Source organism: Dermochelys coriacea, chromosome 25, assembly GCF_009764565.3.
Source record: "Dermochelys coriacea isolate rDerCor1 chromosome 25, rDerCor1.pri.v4, whole genome shotgun sequence".
NCBI lineage: Eukaryota > Metazoa > Chordata > Testudines > Dermochelyidae > Dermochelys > Dermochelys coriacea.
In genome coordinates this window covers 4,039,328-4,064,073 of record NC_050092.1, presented here as the reverse complement: position 1 = coordinate 4,064,073, position 24,746 = coordinate 4,039,328, and the positions used below count along the sequence as shown (strand labels likewise).

General features: G+C 53.7%; 1 protein-coding gene and 1 long non-coding RNA gene across 24 annotated transcripts in view; one reads left to right on the top strand and one right to left on the bottom strand.

Annotated features, from left to right (window-relative positions):
- Positions 1-24,746, bottom strand: part of UNC13A (unc-13 homolog A) — a 122,978-nt gene that overhangs the window by 44,736 nt on the left and 53,496 nt on the right. For 11 of the 23 annotated variants that reach the window (XR_006277004.1, XM_038384277.2, XM_038384285.2 and 8 more), the window contains 17 exons: positions 21,695-21,794; positions 19,625-19,674; positions 15,714-15,801; positions 12,447-12,452; positions 11,623-11,694; positions 10,858-11,077; positions 10,399-10,626; positions 9,395-9,536; positions 8,292-8,461; positions 7,160-7,275; positions 6,405-6,568; positions 4,699-4,861; positions 2,735-2,803; positions 2,184-2,273; positions 1,503-1,637; positions 616-749; positions 101-186 (listed from right to left, as the gene is read on the bottom strand). Coding sequence is in view for 22 of the 23 variants with exons in the window: in XM_038384277.2 (XP_038240205.1) it covers positions 101-186; positions 616-749; positions 1,503-1,637; positions 2,184-2,273; positions 2,735-2,803; positions 4,699-4,861; positions 6,405-6,568; positions 7,160-7,275; positions 8,292-8,461; positions 9,395-9,536; positions 10,399-10,626; positions 10,858-11,077; positions 11,623-11,694; positions 12,447-12,452; positions 15,714-15,801; positions 19,625-19,674; positions 21,695-21,794 (2,033 nt within the window). In the remaining variant the exon portion in view is untranslated. Of the gene's footprint in view, positions 1-100; positions 187-615; positions 750-1,502; positions 1,638-2,183; positions 2,274-2,734; positions 2,804-4,698; positions 4,862-6,404; positions 6,569-7,159; positions 7,276-8,291; positions 8,462-9,394; positions 9,537-10,398; positions 10,627-10,857; positions 11,078-11,622; positions 11,695-12,446; positions 12,453-15,713; positions 15,802-16,093; positions 16,173-19,624; positions 19,675-21,694; positions 21,795-24,746 lie in introns of all 23 variants that reach the window. The other 12 variants (XM_038384280.2, XM_038384287.2, XM_038384297.2 and 9 more) reach the window with 3 other exon arrangements.
- Positions 8,180-24,608, top strand: LOC122457474. The gene is made up of 3 exons (XR_006277006.1): positions 8,180-8,192; positions 11,028-11,035; positions 24,480-24,608. It is a non-coding gene; the product is annotated as an uncharacterized LOC122457474 (long non-coding RNA).

Below are 24,746 nucleotides of genomic sequence, written 5' to 3'. Positions count from 1 at the left end.
GGGTCGCCCTGGCTTTGGTTCCGTGAAACGGAGGTTGATCCCCCATCACCTCCCAGCAGAAGGCAGAGGAGTGACAAAATTCAGCCCAGGAGAGACTCACCTTCCATTGCATATTTCATGTCCTGAGCAAAGAGGTTCCACATCACCTCGGCGCTGATCTTACCCACGTTCAGCTCCTGGGGGAACCTAGCAGGAAGAGAGGAAAAATGGTTGAATCCCACTGCTACAGAATAAATCCCCAAACCAACTGCTTCCGACAGAGCGGGACGGTCTCCCCGGTTCCCCCACAGCACAGTGCAGACCAGCAACAGTGGCACACACATGGGCCACCCAGGGCTTTCCTCAGGAGGCTCCATGCTTCTCCATTCAGCTCCAAACAGGCAGGAGAGGGGCAGGTGACAGGAATCCCAAGCAAGGGACAAGCCCAGAGCTGCCCATGGAGGTGCGAGGAGGGAAGTCTCCTACGGAGGTCTCTCCCCAGGCTAGGGCAGAATCCCGCTGGCTCATACGTTGATGCTCCCAGCAGAGTGTCTGCGAACCAGCTCAGATCTCAGTTTTACTGACACTCCCTGGTGGAGGCAGGGCTGGTGTGACCGTTCCCAGGCCGGTACTCACTGGTTCAGGCAGGGTGTATAGGAGTTCTTATCCTCTTCAATAATCGAAACAATCAGCGTGATGAGTTTGGACCAGAAATCCAGGTTTTTGATGCTGGGCCCCTGCTCCTCGGGGGGGACCTCACCTTTCTTTGTCTGGGAAAAGCCCAAAGACAAGGGAAGGAAAGTCTCTGGTTAATCACGTGTGGGATTGCACGGATTGCTGTCCCAGGGGGCACAACCTCAGTTTGGCTTCCAGATGCTGAGGTTTTCCTTTGGCTTGGAAATCAGCGATGGCCGTGACCTGCTAGCTCCTTTCCAGCCCATCCTCTGGGGACCAGGAGAGGGCTGCTCTGACACAGGCACAGAACCAGGGTGGGGTCCAGTCTAGGGCCAGGCTCTCCGTAGGGAGATTCTCTGCACACGTTTCAGAGTCCTCCCTCCAGCCCCACATGGGAAACCTGGAGACTCAGGCCCTGTTCTACAATGCGCGGCTTTTCTGGGAGAGGAAATCCAACAGGCGCTCCCGGAGACTCCTGCCTCCTGTCCCGTGCCTCGCCTAATCTTTAAATGACGTGACGCTCCACCGAGTAAAGGCAGGCTGCAGCTCCTCTGGGCCCAATCCCCTCCCCTTCCCAGCCGGCGGAGCCTGGTCCAGCAGGAGGCAGCCGGCTGGGAAGGGGAGCTGGTTACGGGAAGTGCAGACAGCTACAAGGAAAGCTGCCACAACTGGGAACTAGGAGCTGAGATTCTTGCTACCCAGCAGCTGACAAGCTCTGCTCCGGGCAAAGACTCACCAAAACCTCTGGTCTGGAAGTGCTGAGTGCAACACCTGCCCCGCCAAAAGGCCCTGCCTATCACACAGCGGGAAGGGCGGCCAGGCGGGGCACTGCCCCCCGCCCCACGTACCGGGTCGGTCTGGTACTCGCGGCTATACAGCTCGTGGCAGTTGTTGAAGATGTACTCGTAGGTGGAGTTGAGACACGCTTTCACACAGTCCTTCACCACCTGGCTGGCCCGAGGTGGGCTCTGCAGCTCCTGCACCTGTGGGATGGGGAAGGGAGACATGATCACACTTTGCAATGGACACCTCCCAAGACGGACTTGCTGCCTAGAAGAGAAAACCCATGTTGCCGGGAGCTCAGGGGAGGGACCCCAGACAGCAGGTGTCACTCAGGAAGCTGCCATGGGATTCATCACAGGCCCCCTGAGTTACACAAGGAGCCTTGCTCAGTGCCCATATGCCCAGTGCCAGCCCAGGGCTGCTTGCCTGGAGCAGGATGCCCCCCGTGGTGAGAAATCCCACTGCTTCTGAGCCCACAAGGCAGACCCCTGGCATGGGACTGCTGTCACTTCCAGGATCTCTAGACGCCATTCGACAGAAGCACTGTTATTACCACTGAACTCCATGGTGATTTGTGTTGGATTTCAGTACACAGGATGGGCAATTAATTAAGCTAATTAATATGCCGCACAGCTCCTCAGCTGCATTCTGGAAGCAGAGGGATCCCAGGCCAAGTGGCTGCTCCTCTGGGAGCTGGGGGAATCTCTCCCTCTGGGAGGGACCAGCCAGCAGGCACCAGGCATTACCTTCATTCGAAAGAAGGTGATGCTGGTTAACAGATCCACTGTTGACTTGAGATCCTGCAGCCTCTCCGGGCTGCTGGCAGGGAAGTTGTTCTGTCAGGAAAGAGAGAAGATTAGAGGGCTACATGACGGCTAGGAGAGCAAGCAGGGGGTACCCCAGCTGGAGTTTCAGAGCTAGCGGGTGATCTAATCACAGCCACTTGGTGTTTAACATCAAACCTACTCCCACTGAAACCAGTGGAAAACCTCCCATTTACATCCACAGCTCTCCAAGCTAAGCAGTGCTATTTCCATAGCTGGGGAAACTGAGGCACAGAATGACTCACCAAGGCCAGTAGCAGACGCCGGGCCTAGAATCCAGTTTCCTGAATCCCCCTCCAGCACCTCGTCCACTGGACCAGCCTGAGCCCTTGACAGGCTCTAGTCTGGTGGCAGGAGACTCCTCACACAAGGGACTAAGCTGCAGGTGATCAAGGAGCAGCTCTGAAGCCCATTTAAAAGTCTGCTGGTGTTCGTCTCTGTCCCCCTCCCTTTGTGGGGCTGATTCCCCTTACCCGGTACATGGACAGGTCAATTCGGAGCGAATTGTGCAGCTGGTCCAGCAGCTTGACGAAACGTTCTTTCTGCAAAGACACACCCCGGCGCCAGGTAAACGGGAGAAGGGTGACCAAAGCCCATTTCCCCACCTCCCCAGCTCAGCCATTTCCAGCGCAAGGTTGATAGACTGCCCCTCTCTGTCCCTTTGCCACTACCCCCTGCAGGAGGGGCACCCATGCACGGAGGTGGGGGGGTTCAGCAGAGCCGTGCTGGGTGAGGGGAGTGTGTTTACTGATGCCAGCTACGAACTCTTTGTTACACTTAGTAGGAAAGTTCAGAACAAACATAAACTCAGGAGCAGCTTAATCCTAGCCGGGTTGTCAGCAGCCCCTGACTGGTGAGACTGAGATGGGAGCTGGACAGCCAGAGAGAACCACAGGGTCTGCCTGAGTCCAGCAGCTTCAGTAGAGAATCCCCTTTAGATCCATTGCAGGGGAGCCCAAGCTCTCCTCTACTATGAGCTGTATTAGCTGGTACCCAACTGTAAACTGGACTACAAAATGGGTGCAACATTTCAGGAAGGATGTGGACAAACAGGAGAAAGTCCAGAGAAGAGCAACAAAAATGATGAAAGGTCTAGAAAATATGACCCGTGAGGGAAGATTGAAAAAATTGGGTTTGTTTAGTGTGGAGAAGAGAAGACTGAGAGGGGACATGATAACAGTTGTCAAGTACATACAAGTTACAAGGAGGAGGAAGAAAATTGTTGTTCTTAACCTCTGAGATAGGACAAGGATAATGGGAACTTTGCTGGAATAAACCCTAATGGCTGGAATCTGGTCTCATTTACACAGCTGTAAATCTGGAGTAACTCCACTGAGTTCCCTGGAGTCACTCTGGGTTTACAGCACAGGAAGGGAGAGCCCTAAGGCAGGACGTTCAGGCTGAGGCCTTGGGCTTGTGCCCCATCAGCACTCACTAAATAGTAAATACTAATAACTAATAATCGTAAGTAAGTAAACATTCCACTGGCCGGAGGCCAGGATGGGAAAGGGACTGAGCCTGCTTCCACAGCCAGAATGCTCAGCATGGAAACGGTCTGCCAGGCTGGTTTCCTGCTGGGATGCTGGCCCATGCTGTTATATCCCTCCCCAGTGCTGTTTGCAAGGTCTCTCTTTGGGGGAAGGGATTTGCTAGGGACTTTTATGGGGGTTATTCCAGAATTGCACTGGGTGAACAGAGATCAAGAATTAGACCATCATTTTTAACTCAACTAACTAACATGTTAATCTGTCACCTTTAGAAACTTTCCTGGTTTTAGCTTCCAGCCCCATGTCCCAATCCTGCCAACACTTATGGACATACTTTCCTTTACACATGTGAGTATTCCCCTGAACTCCCCTGGGCTGATCAATATGAGTACAGTCAAACACATTCTACAGTCTTCGCAGGATCAGGGCCAAAATGCAAATCTCTCCGAGGTTTGTCTAAATGGGATGGGCAGCGGGGAGTCTGGGGTTCTATAGATACCCATAAAACCAGATGAGTTTGCTCTGAATTCAGGTTTCACCGAGAACTACCAGGGCCGTGCAAAAGTCACAACAGGTGTTGGTGAAAGCGTTCGGGATTTCTCTTTGGAAAACTGCCCGCCTGCAAAGATTTGCTTTCTGCTGGTGGGTGGGGAGGTTTTTTGGCATCAAAAGGGTGAGTTTTTGTATATGATTTCATTGCAATTTCCACCAGTGGTAAAAAACGGGCCAGATTTCATTCAAAACTTCCAGTGCTTTTTTTAAAGCAAAGTTTTACCCTTTTAGGTGAAATAGTCACAAATTTGCCAGGAAAAACGGGAGGGTTTTCAAAGTGTCGATCAAATGGGGAGCACTTGCCCTTTGGTGGTGATGGTTTTGCACGGCTCCTTCTACTCTGCTCCCCTCCCAACGAGCACCGAGAAGAGAGAAATAGGAAGGAGAGTTCTACGCACCATCGGACTTACCCCGAAATTGGAAGCAGCAAAGCGGTCTGAGGCAGACACGTTGGTGGAGGCAGTGGTGTGGGCATAGTATGCATTGATGTTGGCTAAAAGGGTGCTCATCACGGCCGGCACTCCGGGACACATGTATTTGGAGGACAGGCAGGCAAAGTGACTGAAAGAGAAGAGATGACAGGCTGCAAGGCCCGCAGAGTGAGGGCCGGGATGCTGCAATTATGGAGTATGCTGCACGACGGGTCTGGTGTGGTCTGGGTGTGAAAGCAGGGTATGCAGGGTGCAGCGTGGCGGAGGAAGGCCGTGGGATGTAGGATGTGTATGTGCCGTGTGGCGGGTGTGCTTTGTAGAGCATGGGTCTTGTGTGTCAGAAGGGGCTGCTGTGTGTGCTCCTTGCGCAGTGTGGGTTGTGAAGCAAGTGTGTCAGAAGGGGATAGTGCATAGAGTGTGTTTGTCTGTTTATGTATGCATGGCGTGTGGCTTGTAGAATGGGTGTGTGAAGGGGTGGTTTGGAGATTGTGTGGTGGTGTGTGAAGGGTGTGCAAGGTGTGTGAGTGTGGGTGTTTAAGGGCATACACATGTGTGCAAGGTGTGCACATGTGTTTGTGTATGTGCATGCATGATGTGTTTATGTGAAGGGTGTGCAGGGTGTGTGTGGGTGGGTGTGTGCAATGTGTGTGCGCAGTATGTGTAGTGTGTGTGCAAGGTGTGTGCATGTGTGAATAGTGTGCTCTGCATGTAGTGCATGTGCAGTGTGTGCAGTGTGCACATGTGCAGTGTGTGAAGGGTGTTTGCAGTGTGGGCAGTGTGCACAGTGTGTGTAGGGTGTGTGCAGTGTGCATAGGGTGTGCATGTGTGCAGTGTGCATAGGGTGTGTGTAGGGGTGTGCATGTGCAGTATGCATAGAGTGTGCGTGTGCAGTGTCTGTGTGCATGTGCAGTGTATGTAGGGCGCACGCGTGTGCAGCATGTGTTGGGTGTGTGTGTGCAGTTTCTATAGGGTGTGTGCATGTGCACTGCGTGAAGAGTGTGCATGTGTTCAGTGTGTGTGCGGAAGTGTAAGGTGTGTGTGTACAGTGTGCGTGCAGTGTGCATAGTGTGTGTGCATGTGCACGGTGTGTGTATGCAGGGTGTGAAGAGTGTACATGAGTGTGTGCATGTGCAGTGTGTGTAGGGTGTGTGCGTAGGCTGTGTGCAGTGTGTATGTTTGGGAGCAGACTGAGCCCTGCACCTTTCTGTTAAAACCAGAACCAATCTGATGCTCCGAGGTGTCATGCGCCTCTCCCCTGCCCATCGAGGCGACTCTGTAGTAGCCAGCTGGAGGATGCTGCAGGCTCCACGTGTCTGTCTGAACGGCTGAACTCGCTCCCTGCTAACGCCGGGTAGTGCAGGGGCACCCGCCCCCTGGGCTTGGACTAACCAAACGCTATGCACCCACCCCATGTGGGGAAAGCAAGTGGACACCAGTGCCAGGGGCTCTTGGAGATGGGGTATCCCAGGCCCTGCGCAGAGAGGGACATTCAACGCCTTTCTCCCCTCCCATGGCACAGGGCAGGACTCAGCTGGTGTCAATCAACTTCACTCATTGACTTCAAGGGAGCTGCCCCTGGTGACACCAGCCGAGGATCTGGCCCTGTATCTTTACCCCTTGCCCAGTGTTAATTTAACCCCTTCAAACAAACGGAGAAAATGGGAGAGACGCACGTCATGGCCTGGTAGATGGACTCCACCCCATATCTCATGGCGAACTCGTCCACTATCTCCTGGGCCGTCTCGTCGAAGTACACCTTCCAGGCATCATCCCCCTTGGCCTCAGGGATCTTCACCACCCCATTGTTCTGGATGTCCGTCACGAAGTGGAAGAGGTTCTAACGCACGGGACAGAAGAGAGCCCTCAGGATCACTGTTAGGAAAGGCTTAAACTGGAGAATCAGTACGAGTGGGTCTGGGGAGGGATTATATCGCTGATGTGTGTATCAGAGGCCCGGCCCTGCTGAGCAGACGCTGTGAACAGAGAGCTCAGTTCTCTGGCGCCCTGGTAAGCATCTGGACCAGGGAAAGTGACTGCAAGAACACTGCCTTTCTGATTGGCACGGGTCCACCTGGTGCCACAGAGGAGACTCAGGCTGTAGCTGGTAGTGGGCAGGGATACTCAGATCCTGGAGGCGGGCAGGGGGTGATATAAACAGATGCCTCGGAAGAGAGGTCCACTAGCCCTGGAGACCAAGCTCCCTACACGGTCCCTCCGAGTCCCAGGTGAGGCATGCTGGCATGGGGCAGTGTGCGGCAGAATCTGTGCCCATGCTGTGCCCGCTCTGGCGAGGACGGGAGCCCTTCGCTCTCTGGGGCTCCCAGACCAGGCTGTTCAAATTCATTTGAAATGGTAAGACATTTTAAAACCAACATTCTGACGATAAAAGGCAGCAGGGTAGGGTGGGGGCCCCTGGGGCACGGCTCACCTCGTGCAGGCAGGTATATTGCACGTGGTATGGTGCCACTTTCTCCTCTCCCTTTATCTCCACGCTGATGTGTAGCCGGATGGCTCCGGACACGGCTGACTTGTCTGTCCGCTTGTCTGAGGACCAGAGAGCAGGAAACAGAGGAAGCATTAGCTCACTGATGGCCCTTTACAATAGCAAAAGGCCGCAGAAAAAGGTGGCCTGGGGAGTACAGCCCGGGCTTGGCATGGAGACCGGCTAGGTTCAATTCCCGGCTATGCCCTGGGGGCTTTGGGCAAATTGCTGGGTTCAGCTCCTGTTTGTAAAAGGGGATAATGCTGTTCCCTCGGTCTTTTCAGCTGTAGCGCTCCGGGGTGAGGACTGTCTCCTGCTATGTGTATGTACAGCACCCTGCGCAATGGGGCCTGTAGGTGGTATTATAACACAAACAACAATGAATTTTGGAGCTTTAGTCTTGTCCGGACTCCAGTTCCGGTCACCCCCGGTGAAGGATGGAGCAGGTGCTGAGAAGGGCTCCTAGGGTGATCAGGGGAACGCGGGGCCTACTTCACGAGAGGAGACAAGAACCTACCTTGTACTGCCCGGCAGAATAAAGGCTGGGAGGGGATCTGATTGCTTTCGATACATACATGGGGACGCCAGGGAGGGAGACACAAGAACGAACGGGGATAAACCAGCCAGGGACAAACGCAGGCCGGAAAGGAGATGCAGGTTTCTAACCATCAGGAGCAGCCTCCCTAGAGGAGCTTTGGGGACAAAGGACCCAGCTGGGTTGAGGATGGAGTGTGACGTGTGTCAGAGCAGGATTATCAGCTGGAGCTCCTGCGCTAGCAGGGACTCGACTCGGGGGCCTGGGAGGTCCCTGCCAGCCCTGGGGCCTCTGTCCAATGATGCAGTAACAAATAAATACAATACAATGAATCGCACCTGCCATGGAAATGACAAATAGCGACTACACTCTGACTTGCTAACTCTGAAAAGCTTTTCAACCTCGTTTGCACGGAAATCGCTACATACCACAGAGTCACAGCCAGTGGAATCAATGGGAGCGGGTCACTGTCTGCCGTGGGGGCCAGAGTGAGCCCTAGGGTTGTATATTGACTGTGCTGGGGCCAGGGGGATAGTGAATTACCTAAGTTGTACCAGACATCCATCTCCCCGCTCAGTGTCCGGACCTCTATGATTGTCTGGCCCAGAAAGTCGTCAGATTCTCTCTTAAAGCGCTGCTTGACGCGGGACTTGATATCGTCGTCCTCATCCCAGACCCGCACCTTGATCCGATCGGAGGAGTTATGGCATTCGCTGGGGTTTGGGGGAGGACAGAGAAATTCCCAGAGCAATGACATGAACCAGGGTAGCCTCCAGGAATGAGGCATTCCTAGCAAAGAACCCCCTCCCCTATCCCCAAGCAAAACCCAGCCTTTCAACTGGGAGCTCCCTCAGACCTATTGCAAAAGGCTCCTGGGAGTGCTGGGGGTGGGTAACTGCCCCTGGACCAGCATCCTCTGAGCCTGCAATTCCCCACCATCGACAGACAATGCTGGAGTGCTGACACACTTTTCAATTCCCACAAGGCCCATGCACCGGGCTTAAGTGCATGCATGGACCTTGTGCAGGCTTTCTATATAGGGGAGAACCATCCAACATCAATCCTAGTCCAGGAGAGCTGGAATTCCGTCTCCTTGGGCATCCGGCAGAGAGTGCTAGCACAAAGCTCAGGTCATACGAGGGTCTCCTGCAGGAACGGTGGGAAGATCAAGCATTCGGGTGGCATGAAGCCACAGGACCCAAAGCCCCAGGCCAGCCAATCCCTCTAGTGCTGGTTATTAAGTGCAGTAATGTCATGGGGGAGAGGCTGTCCCCTCCAAATTCCTGACCATGGTTTGGAAACAACCAGAAGAAACTGACCCCCGGAGAAAATCCATCCCAGATATAGTGAGCCCAGTACATATCAGGGGTCGATATGGCGGGGGAATGTCTACAGAGTACACTAAGTCCGCTGCTCTGACTCCAATTTCAGCCCACACCCCCCTTCGGGCTGCACACAAATCAGTTTGACTCAGATCAGCAAGCGCAGGACGGGGTATTGGACAGAGCCCATTGTAACATTGTGCAGTACGGACGCAAATCAAGCTGCAGACCTGGGTGACTGAGAAGAAGGAACACACGGCCCTGCACACTGTAGGGAAGCCCTGCGGACTAGACAGGTAGGGCTGGGAGTAGGATGTAACTTACAAATGGAAATTCTCCTCCCAGACCGGATTTAGATTTCCATAGATTGTTTTAGTCCTTTTTTTCGTCTTTCCAACCTGGACAGTAACATACGGGTCACTGGAGCCTGTCTTATCCTTTGCCTGCAGGCCCTGGGCACAGACAACTATAACACAACACACACCCCATGCGCACAGAGGCACAAATGTTTATATGCACACACACGGCACCACGCACCAGCCAGCCCCACAGAGACACAATACACACACAACAGAGAGAACAAATAGAAACAGGAATCAATGGCAAATACAGAGCAACCGGGCAACATGCGATTTTCAAATCAGCCAGCGCTCGAAAGAGGAGACTGACTTGGCTCGGGATCCATTGCAAGGGCTGGATCCAGGCATCCAGCTGGATTGGTGCAGGTTCTAATGGGAATTCATTTTCCTTTCACCAAAAGCCGCATGGAGACACGTGCTTCCTGGGCTCCCAAAGGGAGGAAAGCGCCGGGTTAATTTCCTCTCAGCTGCATGCACCTGGCACAGTCTCTGCAATGGGCTAACGACAGCGGAAGAATATCTACCCCTTGATGCACGAGGGACCTGATCTATCCTGCTGCGAGATCCACAGCAGGGGACAAAGCTGGGCTCCAGAGACCTGTACACATAGCCCTGGGAGTCGAGAGCCTCATTAACAGGGAGATACAGCCCATGCAGACTTCAGGTCCCAGCATGCAATGTTCTGTCCTTAGCCAATTTCAAGTGGATCAAGGCAACACACAGCATGCTGGGCGCAGTAAGCCCTGCAGCAATAGATCTGAGAGCACCTGGCCTGGAGTTAGGAGGGTGGCAGGGTGTCCCCGGGCCGTGGTGCTGAATGGTGCCAGCTCCAGCGCCATCACGGTGTGATGGGGACCTCCAGAGATCTCCAGGGGGGCGCAGGTTCTACTCCCATCCCCCTCTATCAGCGTTCGCTCAAGGATGCATGTCCAGAGCTGGCAGGGTACGTCAGCCTGGCCCTGCACCTACCTGTGATGCTGATCTTGGCCGACCACTTGGAGGTACCGTCCAGCACACTCTGCTTCACGGCCTTCATCTGCTGGGTGTGGGTGGCTTTCGAGACGGCGAAGATCTCTTGGATCAGCTCGAAGATCTCGGGCTTATTCCGCTCCCGGATCTTCATGCGGTCCTTCAGCACCATGATGATGTTCTGAGTCCGGTCCTCTGCCCCATGCTTGGAGCTCTTCTCAGCCGCTCCTGGAGGTGATTGGGAGGGGAACAATGAAGAGAGGAGATTCTGGGACAGGCTGCCTTTGGGAAGTACTCGCACAGGGGTGGCCCCCCCCAAGAATTCATTCCGTGCTGGCATTAAAGAGTTAATGGGGATACGTAAGACCCTCCCCCACCACCCTCTGGTCCCCTGCATGGGGGCCTGTAAGACATCAAAGGCATAGAAGCCAAAGGAAGAGAGAGGCTGCACCCCCTTACTCTGTAGGCAGTCTGCATTGAGCAGGTCTTGGCACTTCTCATGGCACTTCACCCCGCACTCCGTACAGCGCATGCCCTGCCGGGCGATGCCCCAGAGCAGCCCCTCACACTCGTAGCAGTACGTGGGGGTGGTGGCGGTCCAGACCTCAAAGTTGTGGGGGGTCGTGGAGGAGATGGGGTAGATTAAGGCTTGAAGGGTCTTCTTGTAAACATGGTTTTTCTAAGAAAAGAAGTGGGGCGGGGGAAAGGAGAAAACGCTCACACCAGGCAGGCTCTTGTCTGAGGGGGGCAGGGCTGCTCCCAGCCATTGAAAGACCCCAGAGATGGGGCTTATAGACAGTGGTCTCCATCCCTCCAGTACAGGGCATGCAGACCTTCCCCTGCCACTGACGTGTGGCCAGCTCTGGGGTGGGACGCAGCCGCTGCTTAACAGCGTGCAGCAATGGGATGGGCAATGAAGGACACCAGAGCAAGTAGGCAGAATGCAATGACCTTCCTTGGGATTAGCCCAGTTCGTACCCCAGCTGGGAGAGCTTTAACAGCCACAAGCAGGCTGGTTAGTTTTGCCTCTCTGAGAGATGACACCTTTAACTGCACAGAGCCCCTGCTAACCACCCTGGTTCAGCGCTGACTCATCTGCACCGCTTCCCTGCTTCCTTGGCAGGGTCCCGTCCCACGGACGACCCCGCCGGACCCTGCTTCTGACACGCCCGGTGTCTGGAGCCTGCGGTAGCAGAGTGAGAGATGCCAAGGGGTAGCACTTACTAGCTCTTCATTGTTTAAGGTGCTTGATGCTAGTGCTGACGTGATTCCAGCTTTCCTGGACTGGACCAGCGACTGTTGGAGTGAAATACAATCAAACTGCTGTATCAGCAGGGAGGAGTCACAGCCAGCCCCACTCCCCCAGCTGGTGGGCTTTTAAAAGCAAAGGTCCCAAGTCAAGATGCCCAGCTCCTCAGTGTGGCAGAAACAGCAGCATCTCCAGAGCATCTCTAGTGACATGCCCCAGCAGTGCCGGGCCACTCCCAGGCCCGATGGCCAAAGTACTCAGCAGGCCAGTGGGACACATTCAGACTGGTCCTGGGCACTGCTGCTGCAGCAGGGGGTGGATGAAATGAATAGCCCGCCAAGGCCACGAGCCCTTTAGGCATATGGGCCAAAGCTTTGGCGGGGAAAGGGGGGGTTTCAGGATTTGTCACATGGTAGCTACCAAAGCAGGACAACCCTTCAAGCCCAGAGACCTCATCTCTGACAACAGGCAAGCTCCTCAAAGCTAGGTGTGAGACACCTGCCTGGCCCTCAACTCAGGTGGCCTTTGCAGCATGTGGCCAGACAGGACCCAGTTCACCAACCCACATTGGCCTCAATTTTCATCCCCATTCAAACAGTTTGGGGTGGTCTTGAATTGACCTCCAGATCCTCCCCCCCCCACGCCTTCCTGGCCAGAATCTACAACTCTCTGCCGTCCCCGACCACGCCACGTGGGAGCTGCGCAGGAGCCTGGCAGTTTATATTAAAGCCCTGAATATTTTCTGCAAGAAACGGGACAAGGGAGGAAACCCAGGTGCGAGAAACAATGCAGGACTTACCATAGCCTGTGAGGGAGCCCAGAGCCAGTGGGATGGAAAGCAAAAGATAGTTACATCAGCCCTTTCACACAGGGAAGTCAAGTCCTACTTCTTTCCTCTCTGTCACAGGGAGTCAATGGTTAAATAGACAGCACCAAACGCTAACCCACTTCTGGACATTTCTCTGTTGCTTTCCCCCACTCTCAGCCAGGAGTTAGAACTAGCTGCATTCTGTACCTCAAGTATTGCATGGACCCCCCACCCCTCAGGTGTTTCATGGTGGCTGAGCATGGGCATAACAAACTTAGGCATAGACCAGAGGAAGCAGGTTTAAGATTCAAGTATGGCTCTGAGCCAGCGATAGGGGTTGGGGGGAGGGGGCTTTCTGCCACTCCTTTAGGGCAACAGCACATTCTTCACTCTGAGAAGAGAGGATGCATGCTCCCATCTTTATTCGTCTGGGCACAGCCGCCATTGCTTCCTGGGCATCTAGCGCCCAATTTGAAGCTCATTGGAGTCTATGGGAATCTTTCTACGTGGTTGGGGTTTAAGGGATCACCCAAGGAAGGGAGCCCGGCTGCTACAGAGATAAAGCTATCCATGGTGGATGGGGATAAAATGCATCCCAGTGCAGCGAGTCACCAGGAGGCCACCTCCAGCTCCCATCACAACCACAGGGCATCCCCCTATACATATTACAGCCCAGTGCACACACCTTCCCTTCGCCACCCAGCCCAGGATCGCTCCATCACCAACATAGAGAGACAAACACCACTCAGCACAGGGGCATCAGCAGCAGCTGCCCCCCACCCCCAAGGCCAGGGGAGAGCAGCATGCAGACACCACATGGACAAGACAGCAAAGGAACAAGGCGAGGCAGCTTGGGTGGAGAGAAACACAAGGAGAACAGAATCCCTGGGGCGGGGTGCAAAGCACAACCCCAACCAATGGATTAAAGAGAGGGAGGGGAAGGCAAAGGGGGAACCTAGGTGAGAAGGCAACAAGGGGTCCGGTTTCAAATTTTGTACTTGTCACCAGTGAAAATAGCACCAAGCAGGCTGTGTGTAACGTGTGGGGTCTGCACTGAGGGGAGCTTGACTGGGCCTTGGCACTGCAATATGCTGTGAATTACAGCAGTGCACGTAATGGTATATAGTCTGTGAATTATGGGAGTGTGGCACATGCAGTGGCATATATCCTATGGATTACAAGGGAGCATCGGCTGCACAGTGCACAGTCCAGTCAGTAGATGCTGTGATTTACAGCAACGCATATTTCAGAGTAGCAGCCGTGTTAGTCTGTATTCGCAAAAAGAAAAGAAGTACTTGTGGCACCTTAGAGACTAACAAATTTATTTGAGCATAAGCTTTCGTGAGCATCCGATGAAGAGAGCTGTAGCTCACGAAAGCTTATGCTCAAATAAATTTGTTAGTCTCTAAGGTGCCACAAGTACTTCTTTTCTTTTAGCAACGCATATGTAGCAGTATATAGTCTGTGAATTACGGGAACGTGTTGGTTAGAGAAGTTAATTACAGGAAGGCACTGGTTGTAAGGGTATATACTGTTACTTATGGGTGCGTGTGTGTTGTATATTGTGGTGTATATAGCTTAAATTAGAAAAGCACGCTCACTCTAATGGTATGGAGAGTCTGAATTATGGGGCTGTGCTCCATAAAGTGGAATATACACTGTGAATTACGAGAGTGTCCTGAATGCAGCAGAATATGGAGAGACCTGCAGGAATGCGCTGGATGGTGCCGTCTATGTGCTGGGAAGATTTCCACTGCCCTTGTGAAGGGATCTGGGAACAAAACTAGAAACCAAATGTTACCACAGAAGGACTCGGACTGATGCCCCGTATTGGACAAGGCCCCCAGAACCCCTGTTAAAGAGACAGCACCCTTTGGAACAGTGACCTCCTTCGCACTCTCCGAGCAGGCTGACTCATTGCCTAAGAACCCGAGGGGCTGGGGGGCAGACCCCCATGGGCCAGCTCTGCGGAGCTAACGGCCCACTTCCTTCAAGGGCAGAAAGTGACACTCCCAACAGGGGAGTCCCTGGGAATCCCAGAAATGTTGGGCTGGAAGGGGCCTTGAGAGGTCCCCTAGTCCAGCCCCCTGCACCGAGGCAGGACCATGTGAACCTAGACCGGCCCTGACAGGGGTTTGTCCAGCCTGATTGTAAAAACCTCAGTGAGCCATAATGCAGGGTGAACAGGAAACATAGGTAGGCCCCAAGCCGGGACACCTGATCCAACCCTGCTCCATCTCTCTGAGCCAAGTCACTTTGCTTCCTGGCTTTCTCTCAGCTGATGGTTGAGACGGTCAGGATTTCCCCTGCCTTCTCCATGTCTTGGGTCTCCCCCAGCCCCCCTGCAATTCATACACACTCACTCAGACAGCGTCTGGAGGGCAAAGTCTCCCAGGCGTGTCCGAGGAGAGGCCTTTGCTCTGCTGGATGCCCCCAGCTGCAGGCCCAGCTGCTGCGGAGAGGCTAATATCTGAATGGACTTGGGGTGAAATCCTGGCCCCACAGAAGTCAGTGACCAAGCTCCCCTGGGCTTCACCAGGGCCTGGGTTTCTCTCCTCTTAGCACGCCTAAGAAGGGCTCCAGTGGGTCACATTGTGGCATGTGGGCGGGCGGGCAGCCCAGCAGTGGGGCCGCTGTTGGGGGACAGCTGACTGCTAGATTTTCGCATGCTCATTGCTTGCTTGGAGGAGCCTGTGCTATCCATGCGGCCAGGGAGTGATGCCCGCTCAGAGACATGGTTCCGGCGCCAGCACACCCAGGCTGCCAGGAATCAGGGCCTCGCCAGCGTGGTTCTCTGTATCGGCTGCCTGATGGGGGAAAGAGGCAGCAGACCGGCTCTTAAGCCCAGCAGCAGTTCAGCGGCTGCTCAAAACATTCACCCACGGCTGCAATAGCTGCTGTTCCTACCTTGAACCCAGTTCTGCTCATGCCTTGACCTCAGTCTTACCCCTGCCTTGCCTCACCCGAGATAACCCAGTCCTGACCCTTGGCTCCAGCCTCTGACCCCAGCTCTGATGCTGGGCTCTGATTCCTGGCTGCCGACTCCCGCTCTAACCACTGGCCCTGACTCCTGCTCCAACTACCAGGCATGCCCGCCACACTCCAGTCCCGTGTGCCTCCCTGCCTTGTGATCCAGATGCCTCTCTGGAGGCAGCCTGCTGGGGCTCGGGGGAGGTTTTGGGCTGGGTGCGGGAGGGAAGGACCGGGCAGGTGATGCAAAGGGTGCTCTCTCTTTAACCAGGAAGACCACAAGCTCACCAGATCGCTGACTAGTGGGAGGGATTTGCGTCCAGGCTTAATATCAGGCATGCTGTCAATGCAACGCAGAAACTTTACCGCCGCTCCCCTGCGGTACAACCCAGCCAGCCAGCACCACAGGAAAGAGAACAGAAACACAGCCGTGTTAAACAGAGCAAGCGAGGCAAATGGGGAGAAGAGTGCCTGAGCCGGATTAAGGGCGGAGGGGTCCACTGACAGGCGAGCAGGGAGGCCGCTACTGATGCTAAGAGAGTCCCCCTCCTCAGAGTGGCAGCCCCACCAGCCCTTTGGTTAACCCGGCTCGGGCCAGATCTGCGGCGCACTCCAGCAGGGCAGAGCAGACAAGCCAGGGAAGCCAGCGGCGTTAGGAGGAGCCTCACCAAATCGCTAACTAGGGGGATTGGCTTTCTCTTTCGTATGTCGGGCATGCTGTCAATAATGATCAGACCACCGCCAGGCCTGGAAGAGAGACAAGAGTCAGAGGGGGCAGGACAGGAAAGGGAGACCAATCGAGACACCCACGCACACACACAGAGGGGCCTGTGCTCTGCCCAGCACCTGGCAGGTGTTCCCAGGCTGCATGCCAGGGTGAGGCGGCGTCTCCCCAGTGGGCAGCGGAGATGCACAGCACTACTGTGTGCAGCAGCCTCTGCCCTACCTGCGTCCCTCCCCCACGGGGGGGCAGCGGATGGGTCAATGTAGTGCTGGGTCCATTGGCCCTGCCAGCCCACACCCTGCCCCAAGCCCCCTTCGAGCCACAGAGTGGAAGGCCAGAAGGAACCACCCGATCAGCCAGACAGATTTCCTGTAGATCACAGCACCAGATCCCACCCACCCGGCATTAAGCCCATCTGTTGCGCCCATTCCTGCCCAGGCTCTCCAGATCCATCCTACACGGCAGGTGGGTTTGTCCCCGAGAGACAGAGGGGAACAGAGCAGGTCTGACACCATGCACAAGAGTCACCAGCCGCTTCTGCGCATGTCCCCCTCCCTGTCAAAGAGACCCTGCAGCCGCATGGCCAGGGAGAGACCACTGGGACCACAGAGACCACAGCAGCAGCTATGCAGCAGTGAAAGGGCATGGGGTGGGAAGTGGGGCTGTGCAGGGAGACCACAAACACTGGCTCGGGGCAGGGACGATCATTCCAAGAGTCTCGTTCGGGGTTCGCTCACACCAGTGTGAATGGGGAGGGACTCAGCCAGTGTTCAGCCTTCCCACTGAGAAAGGGGGTTTATTCTGAAGAACACAAATGTGAATTTCAGTAAGTTTCGGCCTTTTGTCAATGGTGGTTCTTGGAACTTCGCTCCTATGCTGGTTTCAATGGAAAATGCTGCACACCAGGGCTGGCTTTGGGGTTTCTGAGTCAGGGGCAGCATTTTGCCCCTACTTTGCACAGAAGTGAACAATGAAGCAAGGTGCCAAGGAGCGGATGATCCAGACCCCTCGCTCTAGAAGGCTCTGTAGGGTACAATCTCTGCGGTAACTAGTTTGTGCAGAACGTTTTCCCACTAAAACCTCCCAGGTTTGTTGAAAGAGAAATGTTTATGTTAGGATAGAGATGGTCAGAGATGTCTGTAAAGGCCTATGCGCTAAGAATGTAGGTGTGTTTTTATCACTTAGCTAGTTACAAGGGTATAAAACAAAGAATTAAAGTCACTGTCTGCCGGTGTAAGGGCCTCCTCTCACTAGGCTAGTCTGAGACCTTGTTCTTAGGCTCAGGCCTTTGGCTAAGTAGCAGGGGCAGCCACAAGCTGAGAAGCGACCGGGTCACGTCCTCACATTCCAAACTCGTCACATTGAAATCAAGTGCTATTGGGCTGTTAGGATACAATCCTGTCCTGATGATGCCTATCACCTACCTCCAGAGAAAGATGATTAAAGAAAACTTTTAGTTTGATAGCATCCTGTCTTCTCAATAGTTGTGATTGTGAAACCCTCACTTCTGTATGTTTTATCTTTATGGCCCCCACTTTTCTATTGTTAATCTGTCTGGCTCTCTAATTGTTTCTGTCTGCTGTATAATTAATGTTGCTGGGTGTAAACTAATTAAGGTGGTGGGATGTAATTGGCTAGATAATTATGTTACAATATGTTAGGATTGGTTAGATAGACTTCAGTAAAATGATTGGTTAAGGTATAGCTGAGAATATTACTATATAAATTAGGGGCAAACAGGAAGTAAATTGGGATTAGAAAATAAAGAAAAAAGAACTTGGATTTAGGCTTGTTGGAAATTCACTCCAATAAACATTGAATTATTTGCACCTTCGGACTTTGGGTATTGTTGCTCTCTGTTCATGCGAGAAGGACCAGGGAAGTGGGAGGGCGAAGGAATAAACTCTCTAACAGTTTAAGTGTCAATTCAGACGAAATCTTTGGATCTTTCCTGCCCAAAATGTCAGAATGGGCGTTTTCATCCCCAAGTGACACTCCAAAACGAAACAAAGTGGTTCTTTTGACTGAAAAGGCTGCTTTATTTTGGGCTTTTGAATTTAAAGCCTTTAAAGCATTTCATGTTGCAATGTCAATTCAAAACGCAAACGTGCATTTTGCCTCACACTGGCGTTTCGTTCTGGGTTTGTACTGGCGTTGAACGGTTTGCTGTGGCAAGGGAATGACTGGAAGGGGAAATGAAAAGGCTTGTTTTGTTTTGAAATGTCAGTTAGAAACTTGAAATCTCTCAGGGAAAAACCTGTTGGTTTTCTGACCTGCTCCGATAGCTTCTTAGGCCAGGCCAGGAGTTCTGGAGACCTAGTGCCTGCCCATGTTCAGCAGCCTCAGTACAGAATGCTCTTGCCATTTGTCACAGCTGAGCCGTGTGTCTTCTGAGGGACTTGGCAGGTGGGGGCTTCTCTGACTCTTTAATTCTGGGTCTCTCCACACAGATCCAGAAGACCAGAGCTCCCTTGAAGCAGGTCCCACTGTATCCATCATGGGGGAAATGTGGCTGATACATCTCCCTGCCTCTCAAGGGATGGCTGGCAGCTTGGCCTCATGCCCTCAGCCAGAGATGTCACTGCTGCTTCATCTCGGCCAGCCAGCCCCTAGGGCAGGGGTTCTTAAATTGGGGGTCGGGACCCCTCAGGAGGTCACAAAGTTATTACATGGGGGGTTGTGAGTTGTCAGCCTCCACCCCAAACCCCGCTTTGCCTCCAGCATTTATAATGGTGTTACATATATAAAAAAGTGTTTTTAATGTATAAGGGGGGTCACACTCAGAGGCTTGGTATGTGAAAGGGGTCACCAGTACAAAAGTTGGAGAATCTCTACCCTAGGGGAACTCAGCCTCCTCTTCCCCGGGGAAGTCTGACAAGCAGGGCCCCTCCCCATCGGTTTGGAAGACGGGACTGTGACATGCCGCCTGGGAAGGGGACTGAACATGGCATGTCCAGAGAGCAAAGAGCATCACATGCGTCACTGCTTGGCACATCCTGGGCCCTTAGAACACAGAAAGGGGGTGGGAACCTGCTGCAAGGTGCAGCAGAGAGGTCGGTGACAGCCGGACCCACTTGCTCTTTCCTCTTCTTCCCCGGCTTGTTCTGCCCGATTTGTTCCCATGGAGAAGTGGAGCCGTTTGCTGGCTTGCATCCCGGAAGGGTGCTGCTGTGGGCTCGCAGATCTGCACCATGCTCCCTTTGCAGTAACTGACCTGTGCCCAGTGGAACGGCCTAAGGAAAAGGCCCATCTCTGAACAACAGCCCCGCTGTGGCTGTTGTGGGCTGGGGAGATGTAGCTCGTTCCAGAGTGCTCCCTGCCCCACAGGGCCACCTCCATAAGGCTCATGTATCCCAGGTGCCCCCACCCCAGCCGCCAATGCCAGCATCAGCATTCCTCCCAACAACAGGCTCAGGTTTCGCAGATGCCATGGAGCTGGAAGACAGAGAGGTTTCAGGTTTGCCCGGTTACTCACCCGCCTTTAAACCACAGCGACTTCGCCTCGCCAGATCCTTCTCCCCGGGCCTGTAGGACAGACAGACAGAGTCAGCACTGCCTCCTGGACGTGCAGGTAAACCAGGGCGGGCAGCTAGCTGGGGCGAGGCTCAAGCAGCAGATTTACTGGGGCTTCCCTGTGTTGAAGAACAAGTGCTTGGAGACACACTGGGAGCACTGGACAACAATACACAGTGCAGCAGACATGGCGGGGGGGGGGTAACGTGGATTGTGGGATGGGGTTTGAATTGGGAATAAAATATATTAGAGAGTCCTGAGATGAATGAGCAAAATAACAGCTGCATTTAACCAAGAGCTCAATTCAACTAAACAAGCAGGAGAAACCAAACGCCCAGCACTCTGGCCATGCAGATTCTAGCAAGGAGCTCTGTTGCCTAGCAGTTTGACAAAGCTGATTAACCCTTTGCTGGTAGCACATAAACTACAGCGGCCATGTGCCGGGGGAATCTGGAAGCAAATGAATTGATCAGAAAGGTTTGACTGGTCTGTTCCGTCCAGACCTTCGTTTGGAAGACATTGGATTGGCAGAGCACCTATGGGATGCTGAGTATATCTGGGATGGGCTGTTGCAGAGGGATGTGGGTAGAGGCCAGATATCCATGGAGGACTTTGCTTTCCCAATTGATTTTTCACTTGCCAGGACCGGAGAAAAAAGATGGGGGAGCAGCACAGCCTGGGGGAGAATGGGAGCAAACACCAGGGAAGGCCCCTCAGTGTGGCACCCCATCCTCCCTGGGCATGCGCACACACACACCGACGCACACGCTCACATACATAGCAGGATGGGCACACGCAGCACGAGTCCGGGTTCAATCAAACATGCTTACCTGCATGCGGGCCACCACCTTGCCCCGCGGGGAGGGGAGAGGTGGCCACAAGGGCCAGGGTGGTGAACAACTGAAAAGAGAAGCAGCGGGGGGGGGAATCGACGCCCCAGGGGGGCAAATCCGGAACCAAAAGAAAAAGAAAAGATGGAGGATGGAGTCTAAAAACAGAACAAAAAATGGTCAACTCAATAAAAGCAACGGAAAGTGGAGGTGGGGGAGGGAGCCACGTGGACAGATCAACGTCTGCACGAACCAGACACATCCGGGAGTGAGCCCTGCTGCAGCGCTCTGCACTCTACCCTTCTCCTGGGGAAGAAGTCCTGCTTGGGGGCTAGGGTCCTGTCTACACAGCACCCGAGCTAGCCTGAATCCAGTGAGTGCAGCTGGTAGCCAGAAGACAGCACAGCAGGGGCTTCAGCTTGGGTAACCCAAGCCCAGTGCGGACTCAGAGTCCACACTGGGCCCGCTAGCCCACTCCGAAGCCTGTGTGATGCTGTTATCACTTAGCCACACCCGCTGGATTCAGGCCAGGTCAGGGAGGCTGGCCCATGCCGACCTTGTGCTGTGTAGACGTATCCTGAAGTCCCAGTGCAGCAAAGGGGCCACTGACTTCACTGGGAACATGCAGCTCTTCAGTGCTTTGCTGGGCAGGGGCCAAAGGGCTGGGCAGATGCATACGGTGATACAGGAAGGCTCGCTCAGCTCTGCCCAAAGCTCCTTCTCCTGATTTCCCCCAGCCACCCTACCCACCATCCTGGCCAAGTCTCCAGCACTCCAGGGCTGTGCACTAGCCGCCCCGGTACTTGCTCTGCAGGTGGGACTGGAGTCAAAAGCAGGTTCTAGTTAGATGAAGAAACCACCTGCTCCTTTCCATGGAGGATGGCTTGATCAATGCTGCCTGGCTGAGGGCAAGGAGGCCCTGAGCCCATGATCTCTGGCAAGGGCAAACGGGAGAAGCTGGGGGGCTTTCACCCTCAGTTGGGACCCACCAGGCCCAGTGAGCCAGGGCTGCACAAGGCCATGCCTGTGCTAACCCCCACCCCATGCTAACTCCCTCCCCACAGCCCCAGGAGTCGTCTCCCGTCCGATTCCAACCCAGGGCTGATCTGGTTAGGGAAAGTTATCAACCTGTCTTGTCTAAGTCCTCTTTGAACAGGTCCCTGCCAGCCCCATCGGGGTGGGTGCAGGTGGGGTGCACTCACCTCTTGCAACTGCATGCAAACCTTGTTGAATGCTCTTAGCCAGTTGGCCTTGGCCCGGGACTTGGTGTCCTGGACTTCCACATCCTCCCGCTCTCTGAAACTGGAAAGACAGATCAAGCATTTAGTGGGGCCTCACTCGGGGGGGGTGGGGGGGAGGTGGCTCAGACCCAGCCTGGGGAGTGGCACCCAGCCAGCTTACACGGATACCCATGTCTGCAACTTTCCTACAGAGCCAGAGTGTTTGATGAAGGCATCTGGCTCCAGATGGGTCTGTGTGTGTGTGTGTGTGTGTGTGTCCCGTCTTGCTTTTTGTTTTAGCTGTTTAGCCAATGTTGCATGAACTATTTATTTCCAGTTCACCAGCGATGGGATCTTCAGCATGCCTGGAATTCAACTAGAATTAGCTTAACATCTCGGCAAAGCAAAATGCTCTTGTCTACCCATTTTTTGCTTTGCCCTTCAGGGCGTGGCACTGCTGACATACACAGGCTATGGGAAGGCTGTGAGGTAGAGGTTGCTCACCTCCCTCTGGGCTGGTAAGGGAGAAAGGAGTGACATTTAACGGGATGTGTTATCCAGACTCAGACGTGATCAAAAATTAAGCCGTTAAACCAAACAAGTGAGATGCAAAGGGAAGGGAGGTGATTTGGCTGCAGTCCTGCTGCAAAGCTGGGAACAGAACCCAGGAGTCCTGACCTCCCAGCCTCATACTTCCTTTGTGGGCCCTACCCTCGGGCATCGACACGAAAGCAGTGATAGGAAAGCTCTGAAAGTTTGGAGGTTCAAGTTCAGGTAAGCACTCAACAACCACGACTGCTCCTCTGAAAGGTCACTTGGCTTCTATGCTATCCAAGCCCCTTGGAGCTGCCAAGCCAGGCTGGAAATCTCCCTTCCAATATCACAGGTTCTTACAGCTTCTGCATGGGCTGGGACTCAGACAGGAAAGAGCTGGAGGCACAGTACTGTGGGACTTCTGCTTCTGGTCCCAGGACACCCAGGATGTGCAGAACTGCACTGAAAATTAAACACCAATCCCTCCCGGAAAGGGCTGTCAAAGATTTCTGCCCAAACGCCATCCCATATCTCGAGTCATTTAATCCAGTCGAGTAAGTGAACAATGTCTCAGGAGGGTTGGAGTATGCAACCATTACTACAGACACACAGACTGCTACCACTTGAGCTGGAGGAGTAACCGTTAGGGGTAAGTACCAGTAGTAGGCTGTTATCTTCTATGTTGACCCCCCACACTGGCGGGAGATGTTGAGTGCAGAACACACACTTTACAAGTATGTTGCATTCAGCATGCAAGATGAGGCCAACTTTATGAGAATCATCTGAGATTCCCCATCCCTTCTTAATTTTATAAATATATATAATTCCAAAGATCACTATGTGCTCTTTTAAATCAGAGCTTCGGTCTATAATTTAAACAAAGTAAGAAACCCAAGAAAGAAGTCTGGCTGCGTCCCCTCCATTTTGGAGCAATTCTGCTCACCCAACCATAGAAAAGTAGACCTGTTTAATATTAAAAGCAGAAACTAACATCTGTGAATTATTCACATAATTCCAGGGATGCAACCATCAAATTTCTTCATCTCTGCAACTCAGGAGGGTATGGACAGGCTTTTATCTGCAGCCTGGAAAGACAAATGCCCTCCAGGAAGTTTTCTTCCTGCTTTAATACATGTGACAACACCCAGGTAACAGACTGATGCCCCTCCAGAGCCCCCATGGGTTTACGTGACTCCAGTGCAGTGAACTAAATCCTACACTAGTTGGAAACGCGGTAAAAAATGCCAGTGTGGCAGGAAGGCTGCACTCATGCAGCCAGCAAAGCAACTGCTGTGGGCTCCTTGGAAAGGGTGAGTGGTTTAAAGGGACACAGCCAAGTGAAAACTTTTAAAGGTTTAAAAAAAATTAAAAGAGGCCAAAAATTGGCTGAAAGTTAGTTCCTCCATCCAGAATTGGGAACCTGAACAAAAGGGGCCTGGTTTTCCAGAGGGGCAGAGCCCCCAACATTGGACCTTCCCCCTCCCACGGGAGGGACCTTCATATGGGGGGCAAATTGGACCCTTTCCATTCCACCCAAAAGGGGAGCTTTACCCCGCCTTGTGGAAATGCCGGCTGGCCCATCAGTGCCTCCCTGCTGGCTCAGGAATGGCCAGACCAGGGGTGATGTGTGGAACACTTGTGCCTTAGGTGAAATGAGACACCGAGCTTCTTTCCACCTGACTCTGGTGGGGGTTAAAGAGAATACGGTCAGCGCTCGCCTCCCAGCATGGCTGGCTGCAAGCGCACATGGAGGCACTACCTCTGAGCGCAGGCTGCCTCTTCTGTTTGTGTGAGTTTTTCATATTGTTTTGTATGAATATTGTGTGTGCCTCAGTTTCCCCCAGGTGGTGCAGGTTGACTGGGGGGAGAGGGAAGGGTTGTTTACTCTTTGCAGAGACCCAGAGATACAGACGTGATAGATGCCTAGTTGCCTGGGGGCCATGGACAGTCCCAGAAGACAATGGTCACTCCAATTGCCTGGCCTCTTAGCACCTAGCAAGAAACGACCCTGAATGGCCCACCCTCCTTAGGAAGCCAGCCGAGTGTGAGCAGCTGGAGGACAAAGGACTGAGGAGGGGCCAGGTGGGGTAGGTAAGTTTGGGCTGCTGGAGGCAGCGAGAAGGGTTTAGAGGGTCTGGACTGACCCCAATGCTGTAATTTGCTGTAACTTTCCGTTCTCTATGGTAACTAAGGACTTTCTACGCTGTGTTCCAGACAGCTGTTACAGGGGCAGAAAGTTGGGGTGCACTGCTCCTTTTGGGGGTGTAAGTCTTCCCCAGGTGTCCAAGCCAGGTGGACTCGCTGAGGGGAGCTCACGGCATGACCCAGGGGGGCTGAAGGCTCTGAGGTTTGGTCCCAGGAGCAGTGAAGCCGAGGGGCTGACCCCAGCGGCTGTGTGACCCTGAGGGGGCTGTTGCAGAGCTGTCTGAGAGCTGTGGACAGCTTGGCAGGCCCTTCACTGCTTGCAGCTCACTGTGCCAAAGGTGCCCAGAGCTGTGGC